The 27,737-nt window shown below is 36.7% G+C and overlaps 2 protein-coding genes across 2 annotated transcripts; one reads left to right on the forward strand and one right to left on the reverse strand.

The window, feature by feature from the left end:
• LOC106131031 (wee1-like protein kinase) lies at positions 1 to 27,405 on the reverse strand. The gene is made up of 11 exons (XM_060953064.1): positions 27,039 to 27,405; positions 22,085 to 22,194; positions 20,877 to 21,014; positions 20,351 to 20,436; positions 19,727 to 19,944; positions 18,888 to 19,034; positions 16,646 to 16,788; positions 15,516 to 15,641; positions 11,316 to 11,443; positions 10,220 to 10,386; positions 1 to 8,547 (listed from the first exon to the last, which is right to left on the reverse strand). Exons 1-11 carry the CDS (start codon positions 27,287 to 27,289, stop codon positions 8,370 to 8,372), a joined length of 1,692 nt encoding a protein of 563 aa, XP_060809047.1. The 5' UTR covers positions 27,290 to 27,405; the 3' UTR covers positions 1 to 8,369.
• On the forward strand, positions 12,870 to 14,026 carry LOC106131032 (prostaglandin reductase 1). Its single transcript, XM_013330018.2, has one exon. The coding sequence runs from the start codon at positions 12,924 to 12,926 to the stop codon at positions 13,929 to 13,931; it is 1,008 nt and encodes a 335-aa protein (XP_013185472.1). The 5' UTR covers positions 12,870 to 12,923; the 3' UTR covers positions 13,932 to 14,026.
• Positions 27,406 to 27,737: the final 332 nt, after the last annotated feature.

Genomic DNA, 27,737 nt, shown 5'->3' on the forward strand with positions numbered 1-27,737 from the left:
TAATTGAAACAAAGCACATTTATTTGATACAGTATTCATTATAATAGCAAATATACAAACATTTTTATCCACAATCTTTCCATAACCAACCTTTGGTCAAACAGCGAACAGCCATTCCGTCAAACGAGACATTTCTCAAATTATCCGGACATATTATGGTCGAAAAATACAAATTTATCCCTTTTATATGTATATAGGTACTAGCTGTTACCCGCAGTTGTCGTCCGCACGAATTTAGCGCCACCTTCTAAAGAATACAGGTTTTCCGCAAATCGTGTCGTGTCGCAAATGTCGTTCTTTACGACATAAACTATTTTTCCGTGGGATTTTTTTTTTTATTGATCCCGTGGGATCTCCAAATTGTAAAAACGCAAAATTTAAATACAAGTACAGTAGATAACGCGTGAAGAGACAACGAACAAATAAACAAAATTAATTACCTTCGCATTAAAAATATTAGTTGGGATATTTCTTACAAATTGCCGGATAATTTTCGAAATAACATACAATTTAATTACTTTCTATACAGACCGCAGTGCGACGTCGGTCGTTATATATTGTTTTTGAGATCTTCATAACTTATTACACACTCACCATGTGAGTTTATAAATAATTATTAATAATAAGTAATGATAAAAAAAAAACACATGTGTGTGTTTTGGGCGACGCGTCGGTCTTTGGAAAATAACAATCAAAAGATTACCTTTTGTTCAAAATAGTATATTACAAAAAAGGTTTTTAGGTATGTATCTAATTGCAAATCCGCCACGGTTCAAGAATATAAAATAAATGTGCTAATTACAAAACTATTCTACTAGAACTCTCTAAATAAATATGCCAGGGTATAATGAGAAAGGTAGGTTTTTCTGATTGACGTGTGTTTTTTTTTGTGTAAAATATAGTATCGTCGAGTCAGTATCTCGTACTTTTCGAACTTACTTCGAGACTAACTCAATCTGTGTAAACGTCCCGTGTATGTTTATTCACTTTATTTAGAGTTTTATTAGAACAGTTTTTAAACAGAAAATAACACAAAATGTTGGTATCATTCTCACTGATCCTCTATTGGTATCATATCAGCACATTTATTTTTCACACATTTGAACCCCGTTAATTTAGAAAAACCATAAAAAAAGGACATACAATTTTCTCAATTCGATTATTGCCTAAAACTAAATGAAAGAGACAAAAAAAATACATAAAATTTTTACAAGACGGAATTAAAAAAAAAACAATAATTTCGCGCCAAAGACCGCGCGATTTAGCTGTAAGATTATTCAAGCTTCTAAGGAATATATTTTAGTATTCTATATAATATTATCTCTATAAAACTAGTCAGAATTGATTAGATAATAAAAAAAGTAAAATATTAATTAAAAAAAAAATTTCAATCACCATCATCCCTCCTGACTTTGGTCCCGTATCCGGCCTCCCCGGAGAGGAGCCCGGGGTGCGCCTGTGACCACGTGCTTAGAGTACAGTACTCACCACTTTTACAAGTTACACCGATGTACCTGCGCAGGAGTCTAATATTTCGTACGGCGCGAAAATATTTGAGCGGTTGAGCCAATCAGAGCGCGCCGATTGTCCCCACGAACCGAACTGTCCGCTATTGGACCAATATTACGAGCGAGATAGCAAGAGACATTTTTGTTTTTGGATTTAAACTTTAAACGTGCTTGTCGTTATTTTATTGAGTGTTCATTTTGTTTGTTTCGGCGGTAAACGGCGTCTTATAAAAATGGCAGTACTTGAAGTCAGGTTAATTACACTAAGCGACTCCCGTCTGACCTCGGTCACCGTGTTCCTAAGGTAACTCAGCTGGGATCATCGCATAAACAGATTACAATGTTTCAAAAAAAAAAATTGACAGGAATATACACAAATTAAATTTTCATCTTTTCCACACTACTCATTCGAAACTAACCTAAAATTGACCAATAGTTTGTCTACTGTATCATTAGAATAATTAGTTCTGGACATTTAAGATTCGCTTGAATTTATAGTGCAATCACTCGAATGACCAAACCTATTCTTCTTAGATTCAATAGGCATACTATTGAAATAATTGTTTTGACCCAAGGGCGTTTTTGGAATTTCATCATTTCACTTTACAAGTAAAAATCACATTAAATTCTTACAATATGATACCTATACATTTTTTTTGACAGCTAATTTATTTTATAAACTTAAACAGAATATGACCTATAAGTATTTCTAAGTCGACAACATAAATATATCTAGATCATGTGAATTATTCGAAATTTTGTTATATTTCCGGAGTAGATTACGTAGATTTTTTTTATATTTATTTAATCTATTGATAAACTAGTTTTTATGTTGGCGACTTACAAAAACTATAATAAAGTTTTAATATACTTAAAATTAATGTGTATTTATTTTTTTATAATTATTTTACACTTACAATTATTATGAAAAATATAACATATCGTTTAATATATCTAAAATCTATTATGTTATGAACGAGCAAGCATATTTTCACATTTATAGATATTTATTTAGGTTTATCGAAAGAATTTTCATGTGTTTTTACAGCCAAGGGTACAAGTCTTCTAAGGCTTTTTTTCAAGTCACAGTCACAAAGTCTAGTTAGTCAGTCATAGTCATGGCCGAGTCAGAGAAGGCCGAGTAATAGTTGTATGTGTTTTATATTGATTACACAGCTTGCTCGTTATATTACGAGTTTTTTCTAAATTCCCCACCAGATGTCAGCACTAAGGCGCTAAATCAAATGCCCTAACGCTATTAGATTCACAATTAGAGTTTTACTTTTTAAATTTCGAAAACAGTATGATAATAAAAAAATAAAAACAAAAAATCAAACTATACAAAAAATATCAGATTAAAAATAAACTTTTTATGTTTACATCTCTTTCAAATTTAGACCAATCAGAAAGAGGCAGATTATTTCCGTTTCCCACTGTCTCTTTATAATAACATATATCAATTTGTACGGAATGGAAATTTTCTAGGATATTTTTTCCTGATCTAAAGCTTTCTTTGAGCGTTTTTCAAAGTTGGTTATTTTTACATGGACAAAAAATACATACAATAATGACAAGGCCAAAGTTTAATTACCGCCATCTGGTGGTAAAAAATAACGAAAATACCCTCATTGCGTGTTATTTAAAAAGCTGCCTTAACTATATATGTATATATATTTTGAATTCGTATTCTCAAATCATACTATTTTGAATATGCCCCGGATATAAAAGAAAACTGAGTAATTTAAAAAAAAAACTTTATCGAAATTTTCATAATAAAAGCAGAACAAGTCACAAAAATATAATTATAACTGACTTATGTTTGTACACTAAAGATATTTCCCGAAAATTATCGACTTTTTTTAACATAACATTCACTCTCTGTATGGCCAATATAGAAGACAAAAATGTGATTTTGAAGAATTTCCGTCTGTAGGTATGTTTGTACTTGCGTTACGCGTAAATAATTTGATTAATGATTCTACTTAAAAATTCGTTAAAAAATTTCGGCTACCAACGAAATGAAGTTATATTTTTCCATTAAATGGCGGACGAAGCGGACACAAGCCGCGGGCAACAGCTAGTAAGTTGCATACATACATACGGTCACGTCTATACTCCTTTTGGGGTAGACAGAGCCAACAGTCTTGGAAAAGACTGATAGGCCACGTTCAGCTGTTTGGCTTTAAGATAGAATTGAGATTCATATAGTGACAAATAGCCCATCGCCTTAAATCAGAATCCCAAGTTTAATAGTATATCCCTTAGTCGCCTTTTACGACATCCATGGGAAAGTGATGGAGTGGTCCTATTCTTTTTTGATATTGGTGCCGGGAACCATACGGCTAGTAAGTTAGTTGATCAGTTTCATGACTTGCTTAAAAAAATTCGATACTGTTTCTCCGTACTTAAAACTATTTATTTATCATTTTAATTTTATATCACTAATCTAACACCACCCACCCGCATTCATTACTAATACCTACCTAATCCTAACCGACATTATAATATTTATTTTAATTTCATAAAAGAGCACTCAACATACATCCTAACTAAAAACCGTCACAATAATTATCACATCTATTTCACGTTGGAAGATTCCAAAAGGACAGTGTTTATTAATTATTAATAATAATAATAACATACAACATTATATTTTACAAGTAAATTCGTGTTAGCATAGTGATCACATATAAGTTTAAAATGGTGAAGGCACTTCGTTTCTCCTCAACATTTTTTCGTCGAATTGTCAAATTGAATTCGATGAAACGTATTTTATTTACGAGGGTAGCTAGTACCAAGGTCGGTATAGCTAACATTATAAACGTAAGATATGTCTTCTCACTCTCTCTTACCAAAGGATAGAAAGAGATATAAAACTTCTTATTAACGTTCGTGAATAGACCGCCTGTATTCATACGAGACAAATACGGCTCTTGAGTTCTCATTACAAACGTAAGATATGTCTTCTCACTCTCTCTCTCTTACTTTGACCAAAGGATAGAAAGAGATAAAAAACTTCTTATTAACGTTCGTGAAAAGACTGCCTGTATTCATACGAGACAAATATGGCTCTTGAGTTCTCATTACAAACGTAAGATATGTCTTCTCACTCTCTCTCTCTTACTTTGACCAAAGGATAGAAAGAGATAAAAAACTTCTTATTAACGTTCGTGAAAAGACTGCCTGTATTCATACGAGACAAATACGGCTCTTGAGTTCTCATTACAAACGTAAGATATGTCTTCTCACTCTATCTTTGGATAGAAAGAGATATAAAACTACTTGTCAACGTTCGTGAATAGACCGCCTATACTCATACGAGACAAAGACGGCTGCCATTTTTATTTACGCTCAATGTAAAATCATTTCACTAAACAAATTTTACATTTGAGCAGTGTGGCAGTTATATAGACTTAAAACAAAATTGCTTCAGTGTGTTAAAGTTTTTCGGTCAAATCGTAATAACCACATATTAAAACCGTTAACAAAAATACATAGATTATATAGTATGTTCATGTGTGGCTCACAGTACTTTGATATGGTGTTTTTACACAACTTTGTGTAGAAGCTTAGTTTAATGGCGTCCATTTCGTGACTCAAGTTTAAAGCAAATATGGCGACGATGTGAGGGCCAAGGCCTTATAAGGAGATGCGGCATATTGTTTTTTTTTTTTAATATCAAGGCGTGAATAAATAGTAATACATTTTGAAGAAGCTGTGACGTAGATTAATTTTTTTTACATAACTAATATGACTTATTTATTTCGGAAAACTAATCATAAAAAAATTCGGAAAACTAATCATAAAAAAAAAAAATACCAATTTGACGCATCTCCTTTGTGTCTTATTAAGGTCAAGTCATGTCTAATATTATTCCCTATATTTAATAAGGTTGATATTTTCGTGACATCATTATTTCTGCCACTTACAATTCAGTTAAGGATGTTTTTAATAAATTTAATTAAATATTCATTCACATCAACATTCGTTTTAATGTAAATAAATATTAAGTTTATTTTCATCAAAGTTTCGCGTTAGTAGAAGTTTTACCGGACGCGAAAAATGTTCTTTTTTTACTCGTGTATTGGATGACAATAAATAGGTAATAAGTACTGCGATTTAGACAATTTACCAATATGACATTCGGTTTAAACGATTCGTCGAATTGTATTGTACATTATTATACGGCGAATCTATACTATTATTATAAAGCTGAAGAGTTTGTTTGTTTGTTTGAACGCGCTAATCTCAGGAACTACTGGTTCGAATTGTAAAATTAGTTATGTGTTGAATAGAACATTTATCGAGGAAGGCTTTAGGCTATATAACATCACGCTGCAACTATTAGGATCGAAGAAATAATGGAAAATGTGAAAAAAAAAACGGAAATAATTCACCCTTGATGCTTCAATGACGCTCAAAATAACTATTCCACGCGGACAGAGTCGCGGGCACAGCTAGTCGTATATAATATGATTTGACGAATTGTAACTATACCATTCGGCGAATCGTCATTACGAATATCATGATCAACACTCTATCGACATGAAAGATTTTCCTATTATATCGATATTAAATGGGAGTTAAAAGTTTCAATAAGTGAATTTTTAATTTAAAAAAAACCTGATGTATTTAATTAACCCCCAATGAAAAAAAGAACGATTAATGATATAAGTTTGACGTCTATGTCTGAATGTGTGTGGCGTGGCGGGGGGAGTTTACAAATTTTGTCACTCTTCAAAATTCAATTTTTTATTCTTTTGAATACACTATGACAAAAATTGTGTGAAGGGGTTAATAATTTTTTTTTAAATTTAATTACATAACGCATTTAACATCAAGAACAGCGTTTCGCTGAACGCAATAATTTTATTTTTTATCCTTATCAATATTATACGAAGGTTAGTTTCTTTTTATTATTTGATTAAAAAAGTTATTTTTTCAACGTGTTCTCCTCTCTTTCTTTCTTCTCTTTAACGAGGAAAGGAGAGGATATTACTTTTCAAATTATTAATTCGACTTTCGAGTAAATATATTAAAATTAAATTATTTTGTTCACTCAATTTTCAATTTAAACTTTTCATTTAGTAAGAAAAACGTAAATCAAAAATTGTGTTTCCGTTCGAATCTTCTAATTCCACGTTCGAATTTGAAAATCTTGGATGACAAAAAAAGAAAATAATTTAATTTTAATTATAGTCGAAATTTAACATTTTCATTAAAATACCCAAGATTTTATAAGTTTTAATCTTGAAAATATCTCGGGCCCGACGCGTAGATAGGTACTTTTGGAAGCGCACTTAATGACAGAAATTGAAAATCAATCAAATATAATAAATACAAAACTTATTGCGTTACTATCTGACAGACAACATACAGCCGAAACTATTGAGCAGAGGCTGAAATTTGGCTAAGTAAATTCCTTAAATCGTAGCTATACTAAGAAAATTCCCAAAATTCCCACGTTTCCCGAAATTCCCACGTACTATTTCTACTAATAATTTAATCCGTTTTATACTGGGTGTTATAACTAAACGTTTCTAAGTAATATTTAGTGTGGAGTTATTGTATTCAAATGGTGCACTTCCAACGGTATGATTTCCCTTAATCGTATACAAATTTTACATCAATATGTAACAAAACATATGTCTGATCCGAAAAAAATCATGTAAATTTTTAGTGAATAGTTAAAATCAACCGCCATTGCGTCGCGCGGTCGGGTAAAAATTATAACAAAAACCCTAAAAAACAAAGATCAGAGACATACTATTAATTACCCCAAAATTTGGTAAATTCCAAGAAGGCGACCACACAGTCTCTTCGTCTGATCGGGAGACAAAAAGAACGCGGCTAGTTTAAAAACAGGGGTAATTTTATTTTTTTAATTTTATACTTATTTTCAATGGAGAAATCGATAAATAGAATCCAGACAAGCTTCCCAGCATGGTTTATCGCGGATCTGACAGGGTTTTCATTACACACTGTGTATAAACCGAGTTTATATAATAACGAACCTAATATAGATAAATTAATTCGAACAATGTATTCTCTCGTCCACATTTCTATTCTAAGTTTGGATAGTTGTGAAGTTGACGTTGTTAAAGAAAATGCTGCAGTGCAGTTTGTTAACGCTTCTTCTGCACTGACGCCTTGGAAGCGGCAGTGAACTTAGGTTTAAGTAATTTATTTGACGTCAACCAATGTTGTGAAACCAAAAGATTTGACTATTATCAAGCGATATGAAGTATCTGAAAATAATGAATAATTTTGAATTTTTTGAAGTTTGAATAAACCTTTAGAAAAAATTATATTAATTTAGTTATTCGTTGACTTATCTATATTATGTTACATAACTAATCTTTCATTTAGTACAAATCTTTAACGTATCCTGGATAAATCGGTGTAAGTATTGAATGATCTCATCATACACGCATGAACCCAAAATTAGTTTCAAGGAAAATGTACAAGTTAAAAAAAATATGGCTCAGTATTTAACCAAGGTTATAACCTTAAAACTGTGATGGCATATTATGTTATTCGCACATTTTATTACTACAAAAAAAAAAAGACTTTTAAGGGACAAGTCTTAATTATTCTTGCAAAAAAAAATGAGACGAGTTTAAAAAAAAATCCTGAAACTATTTTGGGCCCAATTTCTCATAAATTTTCTTAAATTTCTCACCTCCAAAGTGGAGTGAAATTTAATATACTTTTTTCATATACACACATATATATATATATACATATATTTTTTTGTACGCTAACATCTCAATCCTGTAACGTTTTCATGTTTACATTTCAATTCTTTTTTTTTAATATGTTTATATATACATATATATATATATATATATATATATATATTCACATCTTCTTGCACCTCCTGTCCGTGCGTCTGTCTATTCTGATGGGTGACGTCACGGATTGTATCATTTCCGCGAGCTGGGCGTCGAACCTGGGCTTCTGCAGTCTCTTGGCGGATCTGGTGCGGAATTTGGCCGACTCGTTCAGATGATAATTGGGTGTTAGTTGTTTTATGCACCTGTAACAAAATTTAAATCAATATTTTATGCAGAAAATAGGCTTTCGCAGGCACTTTTCCACGTCATACCATTCGGTTATATCAAATTACTAAAAAAAACGCATATATTTTTGACATATACTGATAACTACATAACATACAACTAACAACATACTAAGTACATACATACATACATATAATCACGTCTATATCCCTTGCGGGATCGACAGAGCCTACATTCTTGTAAAAACTGATAGGCCACGTTCAGCTATTTAGCTTTAAGATAGGATTGAGATTCAAATAGTGACAGGTTGCTAGCCCATCGCCTAAAAGAAGAATCCCAAGTTTATAAGCCTACCCTTTAGTCGCCTTTTACGACATCCATGGGAAATAGATGGAGTGGTCCTATTCTTTTTTGTATTGGTGCCGGGAACCACACGGCACTATTTTAATTTTAATATACAGTATTTGTCAAAAAGCTTAAAAGCTTTAGCAGAACAGAACGAAACGTTATTTATTTATTTATTTACACAAAATTATATACAGGAGCATTTATTACAATAATTCTAGTACAAAGGTGCTGCTTATTTTAAAAGGAATCTCTTCCAGTAGACCCATTAGAGGTGAAATGAATTTTGGAGCGGTATGGCGTGTGCATATAAGTACCAGTCAATTGGAGTAACTTTGGCCTCTCAGGGTAACATTAATCCACACTATTTTTGTAATTACTTTGATTAAATTATCGATAAAAAGTATGAATTAATATTGAAATTTAAATTGTTGATATGAAATAATACGATAGAAAAATTATGATTAAAGATTACTCGAAACGGAAGATAACGAAAAATACGAGGGACTATGTTACTGAATGATGAATTCACTGTAACATGACATAGAATCCCTCTAAAGAACAGAAGGAAACGTTCTTCAAAAGGGACACAGAATCCCTTTAAAGAACAGAACATATCTATACAGAAGAACGCGGCCCTCCGTGACTCTCTGTACCTCTGTGTAAGATATAAAGACGTGATTACACGTTTGTACATACATATAATCACGTCTATATCCCATGCTAGGTAGACAGAGCCAACAGTCTTGAAAAGACTGAATGGCCACGTTCAGCTATTAGGCTTTATGATGGAATTGAGATTCAAATAGTGACGGGTTGCTAGCCCATCGCCTGAAAGAAGAATCCCAAGTTTATAAGCCTATCCCTTAGTCGCCTTATACGACATCCATGAGAACGAGATTGAGTGGTCCTATTCTTTTTTTTGTTATTGGTGCCGGGAACCACACGGCACACACACACATTTACATACATACATAAAATCACGCCTCTCTCCCGGAGGGGTAGGCAGAGACTACCTCTTTCCACTTGCCACGATCTCTGCATACTTCCTTCGCTTCATCCACATTCGTAACTCTCTTCATACAAGCTCGGCGGTTTCGGGTACTTTTGACCTGACCCTTTACCAGGTCCAGGTCCACGTCCTTAATTTGATCAAGATACGTTCGTCTAGGTCTTCCCACTCCGACCTTTCCCTCCACACTCTCCATGTATATCTGCTTAGTCAACCTGATTTCATTCATCCTCTCCACATGACCGAACCATCTCAACATACCCTTTTCTATTCCTGTAACTACATCTTCTTTCACATCACAACATTCCCTTATATGTTTATAATTATATTACCTGGCGGCGTCCTGAAGTTTCCTCAACAATAATTCGTTCTTCATCTCGGCGGCCGCGAGTTCCCTCCTGAGCTGCGACTTGCTCTTGTTCCCGGCCGGGTGCAGCAGGGGATGTTTCCGGAGCTGGGACGCGGTGGGTCGCGAGTTCGGATCGGGGGCAACCATTTTCTATATATAAAAAAAAAAAACATTAATTTATTCCATATGTATGTGTGGGAATGAAAGTAAAACAGTGCGGAATTATATCGTAAATCTTCTTATTTTATTGAACTTGTTAAAAACACATCTTATAACGTCTTACATCGTACCACAGACTCCCTATTCTATCTCTTAGGTAATGTTGCCAGCGTAAAAATAAGTAAGAGGTCAGCTAACAAAAAGGATTTATATAAAAACAAAAAAACAAAACTTCTCCCACATGTATACTAATATTACTAAGATACAAGTTAAGAAACACTCCATCTCTTTCCCATGGGTGTCGTAGAAGGCGATGTCATGCCACTATTTTTTTTAATTCAATATCATTATATATCAGGTATTTTTGTCTTCCTTCGCACCTGTAAGTGACGATAAGAGGTTTACTATTACTACTTCCTATTTTTTTTTGGTTTGGTTTTGATTTATCATGTTTTAAAATGCTCTAAATAATTAAACTGCTCACAATTTAACACTCACTCTTAAAAGCTGATTGAATTCCCTGGACAAGTTTCAAAGATCAGGCAGTCTTTGGTAACTGAAGTCATGTCATAATGCTAAAACTTCTTATATATAAATTATTTTTTTTCAAGTATCAAACTGAAAATAAACAAATACAACACAAATAATCACGTCCACATCCCTTGCGGGGTAAACAGAGCCATCAGTCCCAAAGTCTGATAGGCCGCGTTCAGCTGTTTGGCTTAATGATAGAATTGAGATTCAAATAGTGACATGTTAACCTGTCGGCTAAAAGACGAATCCCAAGTTCATAAGCCTATCCCTTAATCGCCTTTAACGACATCCATGGTAAAGACAATGGAGTGGTCCCATTCTTTTTTCTATTAGTGAACCGGGAACCACACGGGGTATTAAGACTGCTCCAAATTTGCAACACTCACTTTCAACAGCTGATTGAATTCCCTGGACAAGTTTGGAAGGTCAGGGAGTCTTCCATCACGGTAGTCATGCCACAGCTGACCGTTCTTCGGCAGGGGACCACCTCCGCCAGCCTCGTACAATGTTAAACCTGAAAAAATAATAAAATTTGTCATCGAAATTGCCGTGTAGGTTCCCTAGGCACCAATACATACAAGAATAGCACCACTCCATCTCTTTCCCGTGGATGTCGTTAAAAGGCGACTAAGGGGTAGGCTTATAAACTTGGAATTCTTTTTTAGGCGATGGGCTAGCGACCTGTCACTGTTTGAATCTCAATTCTATAGTCTAAGATCCCAGAGCCCCCAGACCTACGTCATTTTAGCAAAGCTGAAATTTTGAGGATTTTTAGTATAATGTGTTATTAAGAGGTACGCGTACCCACTACCTTGAAAGCGGGGCCGTTTCTCAGGTAGCACGAAGTACAGGTACATAAAAAATTAAGTTACCTACGTTAAAGTAGCAAAGATCGTTTTCAAATATGTTTTTGAGTATATTATATAGAATTAAAATTGACTATTGCCAGACACTTTCCGTGGGCCATTACTGCTACCAGACGTCATAATTATTATTTAAAAATTTAGTACTTAAACTACGTTATAGTAGCAAGGCTAAATTTTATATATGTCATTTTAGGTATAATTTTAAGACCCTTTGTATACGGACAGACCAAACCGAAGGGCCATTCGTCCCCCCAGACGCCATTAAACTTTCCCTGTAAGTGCGAGAGTGATGGCATTATTCATACGACGTGACCATATGTATGTATGTCATCGAAACTTATTGAGGTGCGCTCTTGCGTACGGTGAGGGAAAACGTCGTGAGGAAACCTGCACATTCAGGCAACTGGATGTGTGACCATGATGGATCCAATACGGGTTAGGTTCCCGTGCAAAGGTTGCGGAGGTCAGACGGGAGTCGCTTCGTGTAAAAACCTGATTCACCATATAAAGGATCCATAGTCAAAGGCACACCCCGGGCTCCTCTCCAGAGTGGTGAGGATGCAACCGGGACTAAATCCAGGAGTAAGAAGAAAACTTGTAGAGGTATTCAGGGATAGTTTTATTTTGAGGTTCAAATAGTGACAGGTTGCTAGCCCATCGCCTATTAGAAGAATCCCAAGTTTATTAACCATTCCCTTGGTCGCCTTTTACGACTTGCATTCGCTCTGTCTACTACACAAGATATAATATATAAATGTGATAATGTTATGTGAATATATACAATTACAAAAAGTGACTCAAGCCTGACCTACGTGACCCTGTTTATAACGAAGGCTAATCCCACTTGAATTATAGTCCAACATATGTATGTATGTATGTATGTAATATACATGGAATGTTTGTTATCATGCATGACAATGACTTTATTATATCAGCGATTGATAACTCAATAACGTACCGGTATATTTTATATATGTAGTCATCATTAAAAAAAATACGATTTATCATTAAAAACGTCATATCATCACAGATAAAACAGTATTATCTTTCGACGATATGACTTTACACCACATCAATACATCGTCCATATATACCTTGAATCGCGACCTACACGGATCAGTCTTCGAAATGGTGCGAGCGCGAAAATACGTCGTCAAACGTCAATTCCAAGGCGTGCCCAAGCAAGAGGACTTTGAAATAACAACAGAAGAATTGCCAGCGATAAAAAATGGCGAAATATTAGTGAAAACTGAATGGGTGAGCGTGGATCCGTACCAACGCGCTTACAACGCAAGGTATCCGACGCCGTACGACCAATTCGGGTTCCAACTGGCCGTTGTCCAGGATTCCAAGAACCCTAAATTCCCTGTCGGCTCCAAAGTGGTGTCCCACAAAGGATGGCGCGACTACACTGTGATCGACCCGAATTCTGCGCCCACGCCGATGGACAAAGCCTACAGAATGCCCGACTTGAAAGGATTACCAGAATCATTGAGTATCGGCGCTGTGGGTATGCCCGGAGCGACTGCCTACTTCGGACTATTGGAACTTTGCAAGCCGAGACCCGGCGAAACGGTGGTGGTCACTGGGGCAGCGGGGGCCGTGGGTTCGATTGTCGGTCAGATCGCGAAAATCAAAGGCTGCAAGGTAATTGGTTTCGCCGGATCCGACGACAAAGTCGCATGGCTCGAGACCGAATTGGGTTTCGACAAAGCTTTCAATTACAAAACCGTCGACGCTGCATCTGCGTTGAAAGCGGCCGCGCCCAACGGCGTAGACTGTTACTTCGACAACGTTGGCGGTGAATTGAGTAGTACAATTATAAATCAGATGAATACGTACGGCCGTGTGGCCGTGTGTGGTTCTATCAGCGCTTACAATGAGGATCCGTCGAGAGTGCCCAAGGCGTCGATACTCCAGCCTGCTTTGGTTGGTAAGGAGTTAAAAATTGAGGGGTTTTTAGTTCCCAGATGGGCCGACAGGTGGCCGGAGGCGTTTGCAGATTTGGTCAAATGGATATCTTCGGGACAAATGAAGGTACAAGAACATGTGACCGAAGGATTCGATAATATTTTTAAGGCGTTTGTTGGTATGCTCGCTGGGGAGAACGTGGGTAAAGCCGTTGTCAAGGTCTAAGTGCGCGTGAGTTGATTTCCAACAAGTTTTTGTATGTGAAATTTTGTGAGTGAAATGTTGGTATATATATAATGAATTATTTTTTTTAATGAGAACTGTGTTTTATTACTAGACTTTCTCGAAGGTTATGGTTTAAAATCTTAATTTAATTAATAAACTTGACTGTCTTACAATTCAGTCAATACACATCTTTAAAATCTTAGTCAATTTTTCTCTGCCTTTCTGTTTTTTTGAGACTGCTGGCTCTGTCTAACCCTCTCTGTCGGGTGAGTAATAGACGCGATATTTGTACGCATTTTCTTTAAGTCAAAAAGGTCTGTGGTCAAACCCGGTCAGGTCATGATCGAAAACAAACTCATACTGATTGACCTGGATCACAAAACTAATGAACCGATTTTGATGCTCTATTTTAAATTTCATCGAAGTCAGACCAACAACGGTTCGAAAGTTATCGCGTAACAAATATACATACACACAAAAAAAATATATATTTTTGCCTCAAATTGACCAATGATTTAGTATCATGTCCACCCACAAGTCTCAAACATTGGAGTTAGTCCAATTTAAGTGATCTGCTCGTAAATTTTTACATTCAAGGTACTGTTGATCAAATCAAGGACGTCCTGGTCAGGTCAAGAGTACCCGAAACCGGCGAGCTTGCATGAAGAGAGTTATAAATATGGATGAAGCGAAGGAAGTGTGCAGAGATCGTGGCAAGTGGAAAGATGTGGTCTCTGCCTAGCCCTCCGGGGAAAAGGTGTGATTTTATGTAATTATATGTTCAATATATGGTACATTTTGTGTACACATACATATAACCACGTCTATATCCCTAGCGGGGTAGACAGAGCCAACAGTTTTGAAAAGACTGATGGGCCACGTTCAATGATGATAGAATTGAGATTCAAATAGTGACAGGTTGCTAGCCCTTTTCCAAAAATAAGAATCCCAAGTTCAGAAGCCTATGTTCAGCTCTTCGTCTTTAGGATATTGATTTTGTGTACAATATGTATTATCGCTTGCTGCAATAGATAACATCTATCAAGGTAAATCAATGATATAATATAGATTACAAAGTACAATGTCCATTTATTAAGTTGCGCATTATTACATAATATTTATATTTTTACGACACACATTATTTACATCTAATGCTATTCATTCATTCATATGGTCACGTACATATCCCTTGCGGGGTAGACAGAGCCACCAGTCTTGAAAAGATTGATAGGCCACGTTCAGCTGTTTGGCTTAGTGAAAGAATTGAGATTCAAATAGTGACAGGTTGCTAAGCCCATCGCCTAAAAGAGGAATCCCAAGTTTATAAGCCTATCCCTTAGTCGCCATTTACGACATCCATGGGAAAGGGATGGAGTGGTCCTATTCTTTTTTCTATTGGTGCCGGGAACCACACGGCACTATATATATATATAAGTATATAAGTATTTATTACAAAATATAGTATCGTTGAGTTAGTATCTCGTAAAACAAGTCTCGAACTTACTTCGGGGCTAAGTCAATCAATGTAATTTGTCCCCTATATATTTATTTATTTATTTATTTAATGTCATATTGCCAACTCACCGAACGCAAAGATGTCTGCCTTGGTGAGACACGAGAGGTCCGCCTGGAGCACCTCCTTGGCGAGGTAGCGGCAGTCGCCCTCCTCCACGGACGGGGACGATATGCACGTCACGTGGCCCAGGTCACCTGGAAACGATATTTATTCACACACTTATATATATACTAGAGGCCGCCCGCGACTTCGTCCGCATGGAAACCCTATCAATCCCGCGGGAACTCTGGGATAAAAAGTATGCCTATGTGTTATTCTGGGTCTTCAGCTACCTACATACCAAATTTCATGGTAATCGGTTCAGTAGTTTTTGCGTGAAAGAGTAACAAACATCCATACATCCATACAAACTTTCGCCTTTATAATAGTAGTAGGATATACTAGCGACCCGCCCCGGCTTCGCACGGGTGCAAAATTATAAATGTTATTATACATAAAAACCTTCCTCTTGAATCACTCTACCTGTTACAAAAAACCGCATCAAAATCCGTTACGTAATTTTAAAGATTTAAGCATACAGACAAACAGACTAAAATAGCGACTTTGTTTTATACTATGTAGTGATATACATATATATATACTAGCTGTCCCGGCAAACGTTGTTTTGCCATATAAGTAATTTCTAGTTAAAAAAAAAAAAGGTTGAGGGTGGACAACCCTTAACACTTAGGGGTATGAAAAATAGATGTTAGCCGATTCTCAGACTTACTGAATATGCATGCAAAATTTGGTTAAAATCGGTAAAGCCGTTTCGGAGGAGTGCAGAGACAAACTATGTGACACGAGAATTTTATATATAAGATATATATATATATATATATATACATATGTGCAGTGTGGTTCCCGGCACCAATAAAAAAAAGAATAGGACCACTCCATCTCTTTCCCATGGATGTCGTAAAAGGCGACTAAGGGATAGGCTTACAAACTTGAGATTCTTCTTTAGGCGATGGGCTAGCAACCTGTCACTATTTGAATCTCAATTCCATCATCAAGCCAAACAGCTCAACTACGGCCTATCAGTCTTTTCAACACTGTTGTCTCCGTCTACAAGCAAAGGATAAAGACGTGACAATATGTATATATGTATGTATGTATGTAAATCTACTCTATTCTATCAATCAAACAACCGACTCACCAATCTTGTAAGTGTAATGCTGTTTGCAAGTCTCGTCGTCGCCGTAACCGTCGTCCGAGTCGTGAGCGGGCTCCGAGTCGCTACAGACGAATATGTTGCCCGGCTTCACGTCCATGTGAACCAATTCTAACGAATGAATGTAGCTGTGAACCGAAAAATAAAAAGAAAAACTAAATATAATTACTATTCCACTTCAAATCAAATCAAATAAATCATCTTTATTGTGGTACACATGTTTTACATAGATCTTAAATATATAATAATAAATGTTTCAATGCGTCCTATTTACTTTCACTGAAAGAGAAAAAAAAGAAAAAATGTTTATTTGGTGCATAATAATACATATATACATGCATATAATCACGTCTATACCCCTTGCGGGGTAGACAGAGCCAACAGTCTTGTAAAGACTGACAGGCCACGTTCAGCTATTTGGCTTTAAAATAGAATTGAGATTCAAATAGTGACAGGTTGCTAGCCTATCGCCTAAAAGATGTATACCAAGTTTATAAGCCTACCCCTTAGTCGTCTTTTACGAAATCCATGGGAGAGAGATGGAGTGGTCCTATTCTTTTTTCTATTGGTGCCGGGAACCACACGGCAAATAATAATAGTATATCAAGAACAGAAACCTTAATCTATAACAACTATTGTACCAAAATGGCCCCCCCTCGCCATTTGTCGTGGTATATACCGCAACGCTGGTCTTCCAACGTGGAAAATAAAATAATAAAATTAAAATAAGATATGGCTGCCCTCTCGGTACACTATTGATCGTTCGTTTCACAATAAAAAAAAATATCACATAAAAAATTAAGAAATTAAGCCACCGTCACACTATATCATGATGGATACATGTATGTCGTAAAATGCGACTACGGGATAGGCTTACAAACTTAGTATTCTTCTTTTAAAGGCGATGGGCTACCAACCTGTCACTATTTGAATCTCAATTCTATCATTAAGCCAAACCGCTCATCTATGGCCTATCAGTCTTTTGGAGACTCTTGTCTCTATCCACCCCTCAAGGGATATAGACGTGATTCAGTACACAAGGGATATAGACGTGACCATATGTATGTATAATTCAGTACACTCACGCTAAACCATCGGCAATATGGTGCAACAGCAACAACAGCTCGCTCTCTGCCAGCGGGCCGCTCTCTATCTTCTGCTGGAGGGAGCCGCCGTCGCAGTATATCATGATGGATGTAGTAAAATGCGACTACACATAGGCTACCAACCTGTCGCTATTTGTAGCTCTACTATGCTATAGCTCAACTATGGCCTATCAGTCTTTTCGAGACTGTCAGCTCTGTCCACCCCGCAAGGGACGTAGACGTGACCATATGTATGTATGTATAATTCAGTACACTCACGCTAAACCATCAGCAATATGGTGCAACAGCAACAACAGCTCGCTCTCTGCCAGCGGGCCGCTCTCTATCTTCTGCTGGAGGGATCCACCATCACACTATATCATGATGGATGTCGTAAAATGCGACTAAGGGATAGGCTACCAACCTGTCGCTATTTGAATCTCAATTCTATCATTAAACCAAACAGCTCAACTATGGCCTATCAGTCTTTTCGAGACTATCAGCTCTGTCCACCCCGCAAGGGACGTAGACGTAATTGTAGCTCTACTATGCTATAGCTTAACTATGGCCTATCAGTCTTTTCGAGACTGTCAGCTCTGTCCACCCCGCAAGGGACGTAGACGTGACCATATGTATGTATGTATAATTCAGTACACTCACGCTAAACCATCAGCGATGTGGTGTAACAGCAACAACAGCTCGCTCTCTGCCAGCGGGCCGCTCTCTATCTTCTGCTGGAGGGGTCTTTTCGAGACTGTTAGCTCTGTCTACCCCGCAAGGGATATAGACGTGACCATATGTATGTATGTATGCATGTATAATTCAGTACACTCACGCTAAACCATCAGCAATATGGTGCAACAGCAACAACAGCTCGCTCTCTGCCAGCGGGCCGCTCTCTATCTTCTGCTGGAGGGAGCCGCCATCATACTAAATCATGATGGATGTCGTAAAAGGCGACTAAGAGATAGGCTTACAAACTTGGTATTCTTCTTTTAAGGGCGATGAGCTAGCAACCTGTCGCTATTTGAACCTCAATCCTATCATTAAACCAACCAGCTCAACTATGGCCTATCAGTCTTTTCGAGACTGTCAGCTATGTCCACCCCGCAAGGGACGTAGACGTGATTCAGCACACTCACGCTAAACCATCAGCAATATGGTGCAACAGCAACAACAGCTCGCTCTCTGCCAGCGGGCCGCTCTCTATCTTCTGCTGGAGGGAGCCGCCGTCGCAGTATTCGTTCTGTATTATCATGTGATCGTCCTCCGCCCACGCCGAGTAGTATCTAAAATAGAGAAATATAAATAAAGAAGTTAAATAAATATATCTTCACTACATAGTATAAAACAAAGTCGCTATTTTAGTCTGTTTGTCTGTATGCTTAAATCTTTAAAATTACGCAACGGATTTTGATGCGGTTTTTTGTAATAGGTAGAGTGATTCAAGAGGAAGCTTTTTATGTATAATTTTTTCCGAATTTTGCACCCGTGCGAAGCCGGAACGGGTCGCTAGTATGTGTATAAAATTGCAGTGCCGTGTGGTTCCCGGCACCAATACAAAAAAAAAGAATGGGACCACTCCATTTCTTTCCCATGGATGTCGTAAAAGGCCACTAAGTGTCAAACAAACTTTGTATTCTTTTTTTAGGCGACGGGTTAGCAACCTGTCACTATTTGAATCTCAATTCTATCATTAAGCCAAACAGCTAAAAGTGGGCTACAATCAGTCTTTTCAAGGCTGTTGGCTCTGTCTACCCCACAAGGGATATAGACGTGACCATATGTATGTATGTACGTATGCATGATCAGTCTTTTCAAGGCTGTTGGCTCTGTCTACCCCACAAGGGATATAGACGTGACCATATGTATATATGTACGTATGTATGTACTTACGTATATATGTATGTACGTATGTATGTACTTACGTATATATGTATGTACGTACATATGTATGTATGTATGTTTGTTACACATTCACCTGACAACGTGCGGATGTTTGCCGAGCGCCGCGTGCGCATACACTTCAGTGAGGGCGGCGCGCTCCGCCGCCGACCCCGCGACCGGCCTCAGCGACCTCTTGATGGCGTAGATGCAGCCGTCCAGCTTGTTCACGCATTTTGTCACCCTGCCGAACGAGCCGCGACCAATGACACCCAGCTCCAGGAACTCCTTGTTGTAACGGGATATGTTCGATTCCTGCGGACATATAAACATATTAATTAATGAAAACAGGTTGACTAAGCAGTTATACCAAGGAGAGTGTGGAGGGAGAGGTCGGAGTGGGAAGACCTGGACGAACGTGTCTTGATCAAATTAAGGACGTCCTGGTAAAGGGTCAGGTCAAGAGTAGTTCAGTAGTTTTTGCGTGAAAGAGTAACAAACATCCATACTGACATGTGAGAAAGGAATATAGTGAGAGAGTGAGAAAGTAATACAGTGAGAGAGTGAGAAAGGAATAGAGTATGAGAGTGAGAAAGGAATATAGTGAGATATTGAGAAAGGAATAGAGTGAGAGAGTGAGAAAGGAATAGAGTATGAGAGTGAGAAAGGAATATAGTGAGAGAGTGAGAAAGGAATAGAGTGTGAGAGTGAGAGATCTTACCCTGAGTCTCTTGGCGGGTTGTTCGGGAGTGGCGTCCCACGTCGGTGTTTTGGAGAGCGCGCGCTTCTTCTTGTTCAAAGCTTGTCCTGAAAAAAAAAGACGTGAGCAAATTAAAAAAAAATAATTTGAGAATTACAATAACCTTTTGAAGCAGTTGTAGATATACATAATTAGATTTAAGTGATGTGACGTCAATAAGTAATATCTTGTATCCAATTTTGAAAATAAATTTATTCTATTCTATCCCTTGCGGGTTAGACAGAGTCGACAAAAGACTGAAAGGCCACGTTCAGCTGTATGGCTTTATGGTGGAATTGAGATTCAAATAGCGACAGGTTGCTAGCCTACAAGAATAATCTCAACTTTAATAACCTTTCCCTTAGACGGCTCTTAGGATTAAATTTTTAGATAAGATTAGGATCACACCATGTATATCCCTGGATCTATGAGATATACATGGAGTGATCCTATTCCAAAGTGCCGGGAACCACACGGCACACATGTAACACACGACTTCATAACTCACCGTCTGGGGTGAAAGGGTTAATGTTGGCCTGAGGCCTCCTCATCAGGTGGGAATCATCATCCGGTGGTAGACTGCCGAGGGCACTGTCTTCATCACCAGATGGTGGGTGGAGATGGTGGCTGGAACCAGACGGCATGCCTGTGGAGACCATTGTGGGTTAACATCAACGTGAACCATTATTATGATTTTATTTATTTAAACGTCATTGCACAAAATACAAATGTACATATAGCGTAATTGGCGGACTTAACGTAATTATCTTAGCTTCGCAATTTTATAATATTAGTAGAATTATATATGACTTGCCGTTGAACATCAATTCATATTTCAGTGGATAAAAAAAATCATTTAGGTACAACATCAATTGTACAGTCAACCGCATATCAAGTTACACTACATGGTACTTTATAACTCGGTAATAGAGGTGTAGCGGCCGTTCAGCCTCCACGGACGGACAGTCACTTCGACTTGAATTTTAGATGAACAAAACTGACTGACAACATCACTACATAGTATAAAACAAAGTCGCTATTTTAGTCTGTTTGTCTGTATGCTTAAATCTTTAAAATTACGCAACGGATTTTGATGCGGTTTTTTGTAACAGGTAGAGTGATTCAAGAGGAAGGTTTTTATGTATAATTTTTTCCGAATTTTGCACCCGTGCGAAGCCGGGGCGGTCCGCTAGTATTAATAAAAAAAAGGACAAATAATTTTTGACTGAGACGACGACCAGACAAGACGGCTTGAACATACGAAAATCTAGTTTTCTGAACATACGAAAATCTAGTTTTCTAATCTGACTGACCCACCAGACCCTCGGCCCGTTCAAGAGGCGAATTTACTGTAAATTTGGGGAGAAAGCAGATTGAATATATTTAAGATAGAAAGTACCCGAAACCGCAGAGCTTGCATGAAGATAGTTATGAATGTAAATAAATAAATATATACGGGACAAATTATACTGGTTGAGTTAGCCTCGAAGTAAGTTCGAGACTTGTGTTACGAGATACTAACTCAACGATACAATATTTTATAATAAATACTTATATACATGTGAATGTGGATGAAGCGAAGGAAGTATGCAGAGATCGTGGCAATTGGAAAGAGGTAGTCTCAGCCCACCCCTCCGGGAAAGAGGCGTGATTTTATGTATGTATGTATGTATTAGGGAAGATGGCTGCGTTGCTGAAAGTTCTAGAATCTCTTACCCGTCGGCGCGTTGAGTTTCGGCGGGAACAGCCTCGACCTTGGAGGATGGTGTGATGGAGTCGAACATTTCTCCAGCAAGGTCTTCGGCGTGTGTGGACTGTCGGAGAGCCTGTAAAGAGAGAATCTTGGTTCACTACCTGGACACACAATCATGTGTGCCGTGCGGTTCCCGGCACCAATACAAATAAGAATAGGACCAATCCATCTCTTTCCCATGGATGTCGTAAAAGGCGACTAAGGAAAGGGTTTACAAACTTAGGATTCTTTTTTTAGGCGATGGGCTAGCAACCTGTCACTAGTTGAATCTCAATTCTATGGTTTTCTAGTCTATTTCTCAATCAATATATACCATATGTATGTATGTATGTATACACAATCATCTCGTACAGCTTTTACCATATTCACATATAATCAAGTCTATGTATATCCCTTGCGGGGTAAACAGACCCAACAGTCTTGAAAAGTGATAGGCCATGTTCAGCTATTTGGCTTTAAGAAAGAATTGACCATACAGATATATACGGGACAAATTACACAGACATTTAATTTTATACTATATCAACGCGCCGTTTTATTTTACTGTTCCTATCTCTTTTCATTCCGCACAATACGATAATGACAGCATATGTGGTTTCTAATATTTTTTCTTCAATCACTGGTTTAAATTTGAAATATTCTATGGCTCCATTCGTAAGCCATCGATTGTTTTCGAGCTCCGAAGAAATATATATATATATATATATATATTATATATTATAATAGACTTTCTTACACTTACAAAAGTATCAATGTTTGTGTGTTCAGGTGTATGCACGTGTGTGTATTGTTATTGTAATTGTGTATACATCTGTATAACTTCTCGAAGGGTTTCTCAAAAAGAGATATTTTTTTTTTCGTAACTGCCGCCCGAACTCGTATTTTGATGTGCGATCCTAATCGATGTGCATAGATACATATGATCACGTTTATAACCCTTACGGGATAGACAGAACCAACAGTCTTGAAAAGACTAGAAGGCCACGTTCAGCTGTATGGCTTGATGATGGAATTGAAATTCAATTAGTGACAGGTTGCTAGCCCATCGCCTAAAAGATGAATCCCAATTTTAATCAGTCATTAACTTAATCGCCTTTTACGACATCCATGGGAAAGAGATTGAGTGGTGGTATCACACTGTTAATAAAGCGAAACAATTTGTATTTTGTAAGTTTTTAACATATAAGTTTATAAGCCTATCCCTTAGTCGCCTTTTACGACATCCATGGGAAAGAGATGGAGTGGTCCTATTCTTTTTTGTAATAGTGCCGGGAACCACACGGCTTATAAACTTAGGATTCCTCTTTTAGGCGATGGGCTAGCAACCTGTCACTATTTGAATCTCGGTTCTATCATTAAGCCAAATAGCTGAACGTGGCCATTCAGTCTTTTCAAGACTGTTGGCTCTGTCTACCCCGCAAGGGATATAGACGTGATCATATGTATGTATGTATGTATGTTTAACATATAAACTCAAAAACAAGTGTGCTGATTTTAGGTCAAAAGCAGTTGGGATAGGCAGAAGAAGCCGCGAGCTAATGCTAGTAGATAAAACTTATTGTCACTAGACAATAATAAAAAAATAATACTACAATACTACTACAAAAAAAAATTTACAATGAAAAAAAAATTGTGCCGAGAAATTTGAGCATTACACAAAAATAGGTACATCCAATTGTAATCTGAAATAAGGTTTTAAATCCGTAAAAAATCAATAATAAAAGAAACATGTCTAACATAATGTGCACTAAAGAATTTACGAACTAAAAACATGCGCAAACGCGCTTTATCACTCAACAAAGTTTATAATCCAGTGACTTTTTCTTCTAAAGGTGGGTTTAGATGAACGCAAGCAAAAACACACCTTGTCCCTCAAAAAATAAGGTTGACATTTTTGCGAGTTAACATAAAGGTGCGTTCAGGTGGTGTGCGTTTTTGTAGGCGTATTTTTTTAGAGATCAGCTGCAGCATCAGATGTTCGTGCCATTGTCATGATAACTGTACCATAACTGAATTTAACCGAAATAAATTTAATTGTGTGACTTTGAAATTTTTTGACTTTATACTAGTTTTTGTAAAAGACTTTTCTCTCATTAGATTTACTTAGAAGCCTTCCTGAAATCCTCAGTAGATATTTCCTACGTCATTTAAATAATAATACAAAATGATTCAGATAAGAAGTGTCACAACTCTGAAAATGTACATAAATATCACTTAATCACAGAAAATCAGGAAATATAACAGAATATTTTGAAAAAAGCTTGATCAAAGCAATTTAACTTCTTTAAAACTCACACTTCAGAGGTTACAGATCAGTCACGTCTATATCTCTTGCAGGGCAGACAGAGCCAACAGCTTTAAAATGTCTGGAGGGCCTATGTTAAACTGTGTAGCTAAATCATGGAATTGAGATTCATACAGTGACAGGTTGCTAGTCCATTGCCTACATAAAGAATCCCAAGTTTATTAGCCCTTACTCGACTTTTACGACATGAAAAGATATGGAGTTGTCCTAATCTAAAGTGCTGGGTAACACTGTAAATTGTAGAAGTCCAAAAACACATGTTTCTCCCGTAAAGCATGCATTAATATTACAAATGCAAGTTTGTAATGTTGTTTGTGTTTTTGTTAGTCTACCACACAAAAGCTACTGAACTGATTTTGTATATAAGTTTCACATTCTTTCATGTTTTCTTTTTTAATATAGACAATGTGCATTCCTCCAGGATTTAGACTGAAGAGATCTATATTTGTAAATTGACGTCATGTAAAACTGCTGTAGCATAGTTTGTTATGCCGCATCTTCTACTCATGCGCTTTGGAAGCGGCAGTAGATATAATTAGATTTAAGTGATGTGATGTCAATAAGTGATACCTTGTATCCAATTTAGAAAAATGAATCTATTCTATTTTATCATCAAACTTTGCAGTAATACAGCTTAGACATCAGAGTTACATAATAAGTTAAAATTTCTAGATTATTTTTTTAATAATTTGATCATGAGTCATACTAATACCTCTAATTAGTAAGTTAGTTTATTTGTTTGTTTGTTATCTCTACATGCCTTATCTACTGAACTACAATCTTGTTGTAATTTTTCTCTTTTATAATTGAATGTCATTTTGTAAGTATTAATTATGAGATTAAAAGCTGTTCCATGTGCAGTGTCGTGTGGTTCCCAGCACCAATAGAAAAAGTAATAGGATCTCTTGCCCATGGATGTCGTAAAAGTGACTATGGGATAGGCTTATAAACTTAGGTCTCTTCTTATAGGCGATGGGATAGCTACCAGTCACTATTTGAATCTCGATTCTATCATTAAGCCAAACAGCTTAACATGGTCTTTCAGTCTTTTCAACACTCTCTGTCTATGCCGCAAGGGATATAGACATCTATATATACTTAATTAAATACATGTATTCATACATATAATTACATAATTATATGTATGAATACATGTATTTAATTAAGTCTGGAGAAGGATATGTAATACTTGTAATTTCATACATGAATTCCTTATCATGCCTTATGACAGAATTGAGATTTAAATAGTGACAGGTTGCTAGCCCATCACTTTAAAAGGAATAATAAGTTTATTGTCCTAGCCATAAAAAATTGGATGGCCGATTTTAGTCATGTGACATTACTGTATTGCTTATAATGTTACAAGGCCCCAGGAGCCAACATTATCTTATAGTACTGCAACAAGCTATCTCTATGACAAATCCAAATCTATGTAGGCTTTAAAGAGCACTAGCTTATGCCAACAACTGCGTCTGCGTTAGTACCCTATATTCATACATACATACATACATACATAAAATCACGCCTCTTTCCCGGAGGGGTAGGCAGAGACTACCTCTTTCCACTTGCCACGATCTCTGCATACTTCTTTCGCTTCGTCCACATTCATAACTCTCTTCATACAAGCTCGGCGGTTTCGGGTACTTTTGACCTGACCCTTTACCAGGACGTCCTTAATTTGATCAAGATACGTTCGTCTAGGTCTTCCCACTCCGACCTTTCCCTCCACACTCTCCTTGTATATCTGCTTAGTCAACCTGCTTTCATTCATCCTCTCCACATGACCGAACCATCTTAACATACCCTTTTCTATTCCTGTAACTACATCTTCTTTCACATCACAACATTCCCTTATCACGCTGTTCCTTATCCTGTCACTCAATTTCACACCCATCATACTCCTTAACGCTCTCATTTCCTATATTCATCCTCAGGGTTAACACTGTCTCTGTACCATATTTCATCAAATTTGGTTCAGTTGTTTAGGCGTGTAAGTGTAACAGACAAACAAACAAAGTTACTTTTGCTTTTGTAATAATAAGATGGATTGACCTTCAGAAATAACTTGAGACATGTTGCTAGCCCATTGCCTGTAAATGTGGGATATACTTATTCTAGTTTCTCAGATCTACACTTTGAGACATGTTCAAACATGTTACAACCAATTTAAAAACAGGATTTGGAGGAGAGAGAAAAAGGAGATTAATTATTTTGGGAAATTATAATTATCTTGTGAGTTCTCCTGGACTGGTCTCCTACCCTGGGGAAGACTCATCGTCCTCATAAGACTATATACAAGCATTGAAAAGGTTTGATGATTATGCAAAAATAATAGGCAATTTAAAGAGAAATTATTCATAACAGTCATAAAAACATTGTATGTAACTTCAATTATCAAAAAAATAAGAAATTGACTTAAGAAACTCCAGGTGTAAGCACATTTCTCATGGTGAATCCACTTTAACTTTTAAGCAAACAATGATTGTTTATATCAAGTAAAACTTGATGTTGTGATCATAATTCTGTCAAAATAAAACCAAACCGTAGAATAAAACGTGCCTCTTATTCGTACATAGTCATAAACTAACGAAACTTGTGGTGGACAAACATACCTCAGACTTCTGACCCTCTTATACGGAGGACTCAAAGATTCCGGTGGAGATGAAGCATTCCTCAAGCCATCATCATCATCTATACTGCTAAAATCCAGTTTTCTAGGCACTATGGATGCCGGTATTGGACTCAAATTATCCGAAAAGATGTTGTATGACTCGGATATGTTATCACAAGATGTTTCGACCGATAATTCCGAGGAATTATGTCGGTTGTTAAATCCATTTTTCATTCTGTACCACTCACTCATTTTTAATAACACATTAAATACACTATTCAACAATTTTATCACACAAATTCACAATTATTTAGAAATAACACAGCGTACTTTCACTAAATTCTCTTCTTTCAACGTTATGGCGGATGACGCATAGCACCTGTTTAACTGTGTAACCAATCAGAGCAAAGTATTCGACCGGTGAGATGAATGACGTTATTTGATTGGGCGACGACCTTTTTTTTTAAATCCAAATGTGTCTGCTGGCTTACTATTGGCTATAGTTTTAGATGCGTTCTATTATGATAAAAAAAAAAAAAACATTTTGTAAAATAAAACAAAAAGGTTCGTTTCAAAAAAGAAATCTTTAAAATATTAAAAGGCCGAGTTGTCCATTGCCCCATGATAGCGTGCCTAAAACAAGTATCGAAACAGTTCCTTGATTTACTTTTACTATCTTCATGTATTTTTTTTTTGTCAA

This window comes from Amyelois transitella, chromosome 30 (assembly GCF_032362555.1).
Source record: "Amyelois transitella isolate CPQ chromosome 30, ilAmyTran1.1, whole genome shotgun sequence".
In the NCBI taxonomy this organism is placed as follows: Eukaryota; Metazoa; Arthropoda; class Insecta; order Lepidoptera; family Pyralidae; genus Amyelois; species Amyelois transitella.